The sequence below is a fragment of the Mustela putorius genome, unplaced genomic scaffold (genome assembly GCF_011764305.1).
Source record: "Mustela putorius furo isolate JIRA1106 unplaced genomic scaffold, ASM1176430v1.1 tig00000346_pilon_pilon_pilon, whole genome shotgun sequence".
NCBI classification, from domain to species: Eukaryota; Metazoa; Chordata; class Mammalia; order Carnivora; family Mustelidae; genus Mustela; species Mustela putorius.
Window position 1 is genome coordinate 49,440 of NW_025421357.1, and position 9,283 is coordinate 58,722.

General features: G+C 38.2%; 1 protein-coding gene across 1 annotated transcript; it reads right to left on the reverse strand.

Annotated features, from left to right (window-relative positions):
• Nucleotides 1-234: 234 nt before the first annotated feature.
• LOC123391850 (lysozyme g-like protein 2) lies at nucleotides 235-8,860 on the reverse strand. Its single transcript, XM_045079355.1, has 5 exons — nucleotides 8,818-8,860; nucleotides 3,807-3,947; nucleotides 2,599-2,795; nucleotides 1,706-1,844; nucleotides 235-353 (listed from the first exon to the last, which is right to left on the reverse strand). The coding sequence occupies exons 1-5, from the start codon at nucleotides 8,858-8,860 to the stop codon at nucleotides 235-237; spliced, it is 639 nt and encodes a 212-aa protein (XP_044935290.1).
• Between the last annotated feature and the right edge of the window lie 423 nt (nucleotides 8,861-9,283).

Sequence of the window (9,283 nt, forward strand, 5' to 3'; positions counted from 1 at the left end):
ATTTACTATAAAATAATTGTGCATATATGTCTGTGAACATTTTATGGAAATCATATTATGAACTGGGTAGATTTCCTTTTCTTTTTCTCTTTTTGATGCTTATTTGCATTAAGAAAACTGAATTTTGTCATAAGTGCAACCATTTCTTTGTGTTGACTACAACACATCTATATCAAACTCACAAAGAGGGGCCATCTGAACACCTGTCAACACTGCCCCCCGCAGAGCTTTTGCTTAGAAGCCATGTCTTTTATAGAATTTAGCTCGGGCAAGAAGATCATTGACCAAGTCATTGTCTATGTCCGTTGGGGTGACAATGGAATCAATTCCTGACTTAAAGGCTGAGAGACCACCTGAAATGAAATAGAGATTCAGATTGAAATATTAACTTTCAGCAGAAATAAGAAATGAGCATTCCCAGGATGTCAGCCCTCCAGGCAAGTTTTTTCAAAGCAGGCAGTCCCAAATTCTCCTTCCCCCTCCCTCCCTTCCTGAAAAGTTCAACCACCTCAAGAATCTCTGGGAAAATTCCAGATTGTTTTCCTTCTCTCTCCTTTTAAAAGACTTTTGTTTTTCTTCCTGCAAAAAATCCATATTTGCTTCTAATATAGTCCAGGCCTGGCAAAACTTGATCCCCAGCAAATCTTCAGTCTGAGAATATTTATAGCATTCTCCCAGTCATTAAATAACTTACTCATTTTTTAAAAATTTACTCATTTATTCACTGCCTCATTCAGTCATTCAATAAATGTTTTTATGCACCTACTATGTGCCAGGATGGGTGCCACACGAGTGCGGGTACATAATGGTACCCAAGACATAATCATTTTTTTTTGTAGGGATATGTGTGCGTATGCACGTGTGTATGTGATTTTACCTCAAAATTTTAATCTTCAATAATTATTTATGTGTATACATGACTGTGCTTTGCTCTGATATATAGAGAAAAAGACCCCTTATCCTGATCCCTGATTTCAAGGACCTTGAAACTAAAAACAGAAATTGTTTATTCTAAATTAAGGATGGTAAATGTGGGAGGAGAAAGTTATATGTACACCATGGGTCTGTAAGAGGTACACTTAATAGGACTTGATGTGGTTGGATATAAAAACAGAATGAACCAGAGAACATAAAAAAAAATCTGGTTTTCTGGCTGGAATGACTAGACATATTATGGTGCAATTCACAGAGACAAAAAAAAAAAAAAGAGAGAGAAGAGACAGAAAAACAGAAAAAAGAGCAAGCTTATGGTGGGAAGCTAGTGACTTAATTCAATCTGGATGATGCGGAACTTGAGGTCTGTGATCAGCCAAGCAGAGATCTCCACTTAGATACGATACTGAAAGCCCTGGTATCACAGCTCAGAGTAAACATTTGTTCAAACAAAGAAAGTGGTTGATTTCTTGCATTAGGATAAAAACTATCAGAGGAAGGCAAACATTCTTTTTGCAATAGTTTTTGCATTAACTGATGTGAGATATGATATGAATACCAACATCTGGCAGGAGGGGAAATGGAAGTTGGGGAGGAAGACCCCTCAAAGTAAACTCAGTTGTTCAGAGAGCATTAGTGCAGCCTTTTGGCAGCCCTGTCCAGCCCCACTGCTGACCCCTTGGGAATACTCCCAGGGAGGCCCAGGGCACATCTGGCCTTCAGGGGTCTCACGCACTACTCTTTTAAACAAAGCTCCACAAACATGACCTACCTTTCAGGTGTTGAGCCACACTCCACGTGGGGAATTTTTTCTGGATTGCCTTAATTTTGTCTGCTAGAATTCCAACACCCTGCAAAAGGTGTTCTTTGCTGTCCCAGGTACCAACAGGGTGATGAATTTTTTTATCAAGCTAGAAAAATCAGATAATAATGTCAGCATCTGGATGAAGCTGCACATTTTTCTACTATTCCTGATTTCTATTCCTTGTGTTCAAGTACAGAGCCACTGGCCTCGGCCCCCTTACTTTATCTCCAAAGAATCAATTCTACCTTCTCTTACAGAAAAGAGAGTCAGATAAACAAAGTATGATTTGGGAGATGTGGGTGTGACATAGTTTTAATTAAACTCTCATATACATATATGAAAATTTTGCAAAACAAATAATTAGCATTCAATGTCTAGACATTTGCAATTCTAATTAAGATAGTTCAAAGCTTAGGTCTCCACAGACAATTTAAAATAAAAATTCAAACAGCCAGATAATTTGGATCCCCTTCCTCCAATTTGCCTAAAGAACCGTTTGATTCAAGTAGAGCTTAATTACAGTGTTTTGATCCATAGATAAAATTCACTACTTTATGAACCCCAAATGTACACCTCTAATCAGTGCCCTTTGTAAGATTTTCTCAATTTAAGTGTTTTGCATATTATTAATTGCAAACTGTAGTTTTAAAACTGATAAAATACTTTTCCTGAAGATACCCCAAAACTGCTAAATCTGGAATTAAATACCAAAGACATGTTACAGAAATACAGAAGTACAAATTATCTGAAATACCATGGTGTTCTGAAGCCTGAAAGTACTACCAATAGACATCTAGTTTGGTTTGAGCTTGCATAAGGAAGGATAAAGTGGGGCTGACTGAAATTTTCTGGCCAAGTACCTGCATCAAGCCAAATTTAAGTCCCCTGTGGTCCCAGCCATCTTGTAGGACAGCTCCACCATGGCTTTCTCTGGAGATTATGGCTGCGATGAGAGCAGGGTCCACACAGTACCTCAGCCCAACTTCTTTGATCAGAATCTGGTAAGGTTTTAAGGCCCTCAAATCCATCTCAGCAAACATTTCAGAACCATGGATCCCTAAGTCAATAGAAAATAAAGTGTTTACTCCAGAAGAGAACCCTTTTTCAAAGTTTAGTAAGTCAATCACAGTCCCCGACCACAGACCACAGCTTGGGACAACTATTCTAGGACATTTTTTTAAATCTCTAATTGCATAAACCCAGAAAGGTCCACAACCCCAGGCAGTACCATTTCTGCTCTCTTTCTTGTTCTTCTGTTACCTGCCACATTGGTGCCTTGGGAAGACTCTTGAACTAGAAGTCAGCCAACCTAAATTTGAGTCTGGTTCTGCTACTACCTAGCTCCAGGCCCATGAGAAGTCTCTTCTTGCTGAGCCTCAGTTTTCAGATCTATAAATTGGGGAGGTAGGATTAGATTGACCTTGTAGTTGCTTCCAGCGCTGATGTTCTAATACTGGGATAACATGAAGAATACTTTGGAACAGGATTACAAAAGAGAGGATGTACAAAAAGCAAGAGACTCTCTTAAAAAGCTCATGCTATAACATGAAGTAAATACAACAAACAAAAAATAAAGGCAGAATTTAATATTTTATGTAAGCAATCATTTAATTATGTAGAAATAAACAAATTTAGGTAAGGTTTGGAAAGACTGAGGGAAAATGAGTAGAAGTAGTTTGCTAGGTTTGTCAAGATTCTGCTTACTTCTAATTTTATTTTATTTTTTTAAAAAGATTTTATTTATTTATTTGACAGACAGAGATCACAAGTAGGCAGAGAGGCAGGCAGAGAGAGAGGGAAGTGGGCTCTCTGCTGAGCAGAGAGCTCAATGCGGGGCTTGATCCCAGGACCCTGGGATCATGACCTGAGCTGAAGGCAAAGGCTTTAACCCACTGAGCCACCCAGGCACCACTTACTTCTAATTTTTAACTTTGATCTTTTGCTATAACAGCAATTATATCTTTTCAAAATTAAGCTACCTCCTAAAAAAGAATATGAAAATGATGAAAGGGAGAATATGAAAATGATGAAAGGGGGAAAGCCAAATATTTGCTTTGCTTTCACTTACCACAGTTCATCAACCTGGTTATATCACAGGTGGCACCAGAGGTCTCCATGGTCATGATATCACCATAGCAGCCATGGTACAAGCGGGGATGCAGGTGAGGGTTCATTGAGTGAGTGAAGGGGTACGAGCCCCTAGAAGTGCCTGGGGGGAGAGAATGATAATTCTCAGGAAACTTGTGAGAAATATTGCTCGAGTTGCTGTAACAAGCATTACTAACCCAAGGTGAAGGCTCACCAACGTGAAACTCTTTCCTAACATGCTCTCGAAGACCCCTAGGATAGCTCATCAGAGAACACAAAACAGAAGATTCCCCCAACCCGTTTTCTCCAACCTTAAAAAAAATTTTTTTTTAAAGCATCGTGGGGCTCAAACTCATGACCTAGAGATCAAGTGTCACCTGCTCGGGATGCCTGGGTGGCTCAATCAGTTAAGCTGCTGCCTTCAGCTTGGGTCATGATCCCAGCTTCCTGGGATGAATCCCACATCGGGCTCCTTGCTCGACAGGGAGCCTTCTTCTCCCTCTGCCTGCCACTCTGTCTGCCTATGCTCTCTCTATCTCTCTCTCTGACAAATAAATAAATAAATAAATTTTTTAAAAGACACTAAAAAATCAGATATCAGTTAAAAAAAAAAAAAAAAAGACTCACATGCTCTACTGACTGAACCAGCCAGGAACCCCCCAAAATTTTTAAAGAAATACTTAATTCTAAACATTGTAAAAAGTATTATGAAAACCAATTTTTATAGGTCTCAAAAACATTTTCTGCAATCTTGATCAGAATTAAAATCGCCACTAGAGTTTTAAGCAGGAACTCTGAGAGAAATCTTAAGACACTTCTACCACTTCTACATCTGGGGATGTAAACATCTGGATTAACAATTGCCTTTGCTTAAGAAAATAAGAAAGAAGGGTACTAATACCACTTACGTTAAAAAAGAAGGGTACCATTAACTTAAAATGTCCATTTTGTATCATGTTTCTGTGAAGTTGAGCTTCTAAGTATAATTAGTAAAATTGGAAATAAAATTCAACCTACCATAAAAACTTAAGTTAAATCCTATTCTTATTTTTTTATTTTGTCCTTATGAAGTGACTTACTGTCCAAGTCTATTTACTAAAGGAGATAAAGATCTTTTCTGTAAATTGAAAAATTTGTTCTAATAGCTCCTGGAACTGTTGATTTATATCTTAAGACTACAAATACTTGTTATAAGAAATATATTTGTTAAAATATTTGATGTAAAATACTACATTGTTTCACTTAGCATTGTAAATGGTGTTTTTTAAAGAGAGATGGATTTTATCCATTCACTGTAGGTCTAGTTCTGATTAACTTGACAGTATAAAGAAACTGTCTTAGAATTAGGCACACAATCATTGGAACTACTCCATATAAATATGGATTTTAGAAGGAAAACAAAGCAACTCTAAAGATTAACTTTTTAAAAAACAAAGCTTATCAAAACAAATGAAAATACAGGTACAATCTACTTTCTCCCAACTACAAACAGGCAATAAATAAATAAATAAATAAAAATAAAAAGCTATTATAAATGCGTCAGAAAGTCAGATGGTGAAACTGTCAAGTAACTCAGAATACTTAGAAAACCTATTTAGGTAACAAAAGCAGTAGAAATCAGCAAAGCCATTAAATTTCTCTAAGTAGTGTGGATTTCCATGTGATGCAAAAAGCATGGCATTGGCAGTCTCCATGGCCCTCAGCATAGAACTTTGTGCATCCAATATGTGTAGGAAATACACATGAGTGAATGAATAGATAGATTTCCATGACATAGATCATATGTAAGATAGAGGTGTAGAAGCTGTGAGTGAGGGTGCAGACTGACAGCATATAACCAAAATATGACCACTTTTCACCACGCCTGCTACCACCAGGGTCCAAACTACAACCATTGCTCATCTTGATTATTATAAAACCTCCCTAATCGATCTTCCTTCCAAACCTTTGCAGTCTGTTCTCCAGCACCGAGACTGGTTTCTGGAAACATGCATGGGATCATATCATTCCTCTCTCCGACCCTTCCAGTGGTTTTCCGATCATTCATTTGTGGAAATCAATCCCTGACTGATCTGGTCCCTGCTCACTTTCCGACTTTTCCCTCCCTTTCCTCACTCTTCTCCAGTCACATTTTTCTTGATTCTCCTTCAGCATCCCAGGCAGGTTTCTGCCTCAAGGCCTTTATATTTATAGATCCTTTTGCCTAGAATGCTATTTCTCCAGGTATGTACATGATTTGCTGCCTCACTGCCTTCAGGATTCTGTTCAAGTACCACCTATCAGTGAAAGATATGAATAAACAGTTCATAGACAAAAAAGAAAGGAATCCTTAAATGTATAAAAAGGTGCTCAACCACACTCAAAAGAGAATACTATAATAAAACATCATCAAGACACTACATTTTGCCTATTTAATTGGCAAGAATCCAAAAATTTGACAATGTATTGTGACAATGAGGCTGTGGGGGAAGTATCAGTCTGACACATTGCTGTGGAAGGAGATTTTGCAATAGGCTATTGTTTCAGCACTATTTATAGCAGGAAACGTCTGGGAACAACGCACGTGTCATCCATATAGGGACTGAGGAAGCTAAGCCACTTCCACACACAGATTACTATGCAGTTGCAGAAAGGAAAGAGGAAGAACTGTATAGATATATGATTCATGTACCAGAGCTGGTCCTTACACATTGTAGACACATACAAAAACATTTGTAGATAAAATGTTTTGATCTTTTGGGTTGTCTTACAATATTCTAACCTCCTCTCCTCCCAAAAAATGCAGAGATGAGGGATAGATAAAATAAGAAAGCAAAGTGTTGAAAACCATAGACGTTTGCTGATGGTACATGGGAGTTATACTGTTGCCTCCCTCATTTTATGTGTTTGAAACATTCTACAACAAATATTTACTTACCTTATTAAAGAGTCTTTTTTTCTACCTACACTAAAAAGGCAACACACTCATGCCTCATTCCTTATCATCCATTACCTTACATTATTTTATTTATATCACCTGTCACCACCTGACATGTCTTCCTTCCTTCCTTCTTATATTTCTTTCTTTCTTTTTTTTTCTATATATTCCTCTCACTAGAATACTTTTTTCCCTATCCTATCTCCTCCTCAGCACCTAGAATAGTGCCTGGGACAAAGTGGACATTCTTTTTTTAAAAAAAAGATTTTATTTATTTATTAGAGAGAGAGAGCAAGGACAGAGGGAGAGGGAGAAGCAGACTCCCCACCAAGTGAGGAGCCTGTTGTGGGACTCGATCCCAGGACCCCAGGATCATGACCCAAGCTGAAGGCAGACATTCAACCGACTGGGCCACCTAGGTGCCCCACAAAGTGGACATTCAATAAATATTTGTGAATGGATATTGGATGGATGGATGGATAGATTTATGAATGAATGAGAAGTAAAGGAATTATCTAAGTTATCTGGAACAAGCCCATATGTCAAAAGTTTACATTTGAGAGACCTGGTGGCTCAGTCAGTTAACCTTTGGCTCAGGTCTGGGATCAAGTGCCACTTCGGGCTCCTTGCTTGGCGAGGACCCTGCTTCTCCCTCTGTCTGCTCCCCCTGCTTGTGCTCTCTCTCTCTGACAAATAAATAAATAAAATCTTGAAAAAAAAGTTTCGATTTCTTTTTACTGGAGAGCTGGCCTTTGCTATGCTCCATGTGTAGCCCACACACCACAGTTATCAGTGTGATCTGGATGCCTATTAAAAATGCATGTTTATGGACTCCTCATACTAGGTCTATTGAACCAGAGTCTTTAGGTATAAGGTGTAGGTTAACCGGGATTCCCAGCTTACATTCCTAAGTTTGCTTTAAGGGGATTAGAATATGACCATGGACTTTACACTACTTGTGTTGACATCATAAACACACAGGTCTTTCTTAATTATAGTCCCCTTTCAGTTAAACATAGGTAGTAGAGTAGCTCATAATTAGCCTACTTGTTATATAACTCTGCTCCTACCTGGAAATTAAAGAAGGAATAAAAATGTAAAACTATGTTCCTCTGCCTTTGACCATATAAATAGTCGGAAATTATTAGTTTTCTGTAACCTCACTTTTTCAAATTTAGAATTAAACATTATAGAAACACTTTCTTCTCAATCTTCACTCTATTCATAAAGACAACTTGAACATTGTTTACAATGGCTTTTCATTTTTCCTAAGCCAAATTTTCAATCTTTTCTTATTCAAAGTCCCTCAGCATCTCACCAGCCTACTTTTCTAGCCTTATCCTCAGAAGTCCTCACTTCTGTATTGTTGCACTGATCTATTTACTGTACTCCCAATACTCTTTTTTTAAAGATTTTATTTCTTTATCTGACACAGAGAGAGAGATCACAAGTAGGCAGAGAGGCAGGCAGAGAGAGAGAGGAGGAAGCAGGCTCCCCACTGAGCAGAGAGCCCGATGCGGGACTTGATCCCAGGACCCTGAGATCATGACCTGAGCCGAAGGCAGAGGCTTAACCCACTGTGCCACCCAGGTTCCCCCTCCCAATACTCTTCATGCATTTCTGCCTCCCTATACAAAAGGCATTCTACCCATCCAGCAGACTCTTTTCTTCTCTTATCAAATAATACCAAACATTCTTCAAGTATTACATCCTCCACTTTTTGGTCTCAACATCCTGACTAGATGTGAACTCTTTATCCTAAACTCTTCCCAGACTAGAGTCTTTTTCTGTCTATACTCATTTAACTCTTATTTACTGCCTGGTATTAATAATTTTATCTTCATATGTCTTGCCTCCGAAGGCACTGTTCCATAAATTCCCACTAACAGTGCCTTTACCTGCTTGGCAAGCAGAATACACTGTTAATTATAGATGTCAGCAGCTGATTGATGGCCAGGCTGATTAGAAGAGCCCTAATGATTACATGTAATCATTGCTCTTTCTGATTCATGACTATGCTACACGTTTTTGTAGACACCCTGCAAAAGATGCTAAATGTCAATCAATGACTTACCAATGAGGGCAATAAGACCCCAAAACAGGATAAAGGACAGCATGGTTGTGAATCTTATCCTACAGCTCCTATTATAATTTGAAAGAGAAACTGGTTAATTTTAAAACTTAAAAGTTTCCTGAAGGAAATGTGTTTTAACTAAAAGAAAGTATAGAATCATTTCCAGTATAATACCTTTTTGCCAGTTCCAAGATATTAGTCTCATAGGCTTGGTATTATGATTCATTGGATCACTCTTTCCTAAGTATAATCTTCCAACTCATTTTAATCCAATTTCATGTTGACATGAGCCTACAAATATCTTAAATATGTTAGGCTAACACATATGCCCATCCTTTCTCCAGTCTTGCTCATATCACAATTTTGTTCCCATTCTTCTATTGTAGTCTCCTTAGAAAACCAAGGTAAGCCACTGAGAGGAGCATCAGAGATCATGACTCAAGAGGTTTGCTGTGCTCCCCTGTGC

What these genes read in the sequence shown, in the direction of transcription:
- LOC123391850 (XM_045079355.1), bottom strand. Translation starts at nt 8,860, where the DNA reads ATGCTGTCCTTTATCCTGTTTTGGGGTCTTATTGCCCTCATTG. An exon ending in TTAAATTTGGCTTGATGCAG is followed by an intron (nt 1,845 to 2,598) that starts GTACTTGGCCAG and finishes TGATTTTTCTAG; the next exon opens with CTTGATAAAAAAATTCATCA. An exon ending in TGTGGCTCAACACCTGAAAG is followed by an intron (nt 354 to 1,705) that starts GTAGGTCATGTT and finishes ATTTCATTTCAG; the next exon opens with GTGGTCTCTCAGCCTTTAAG.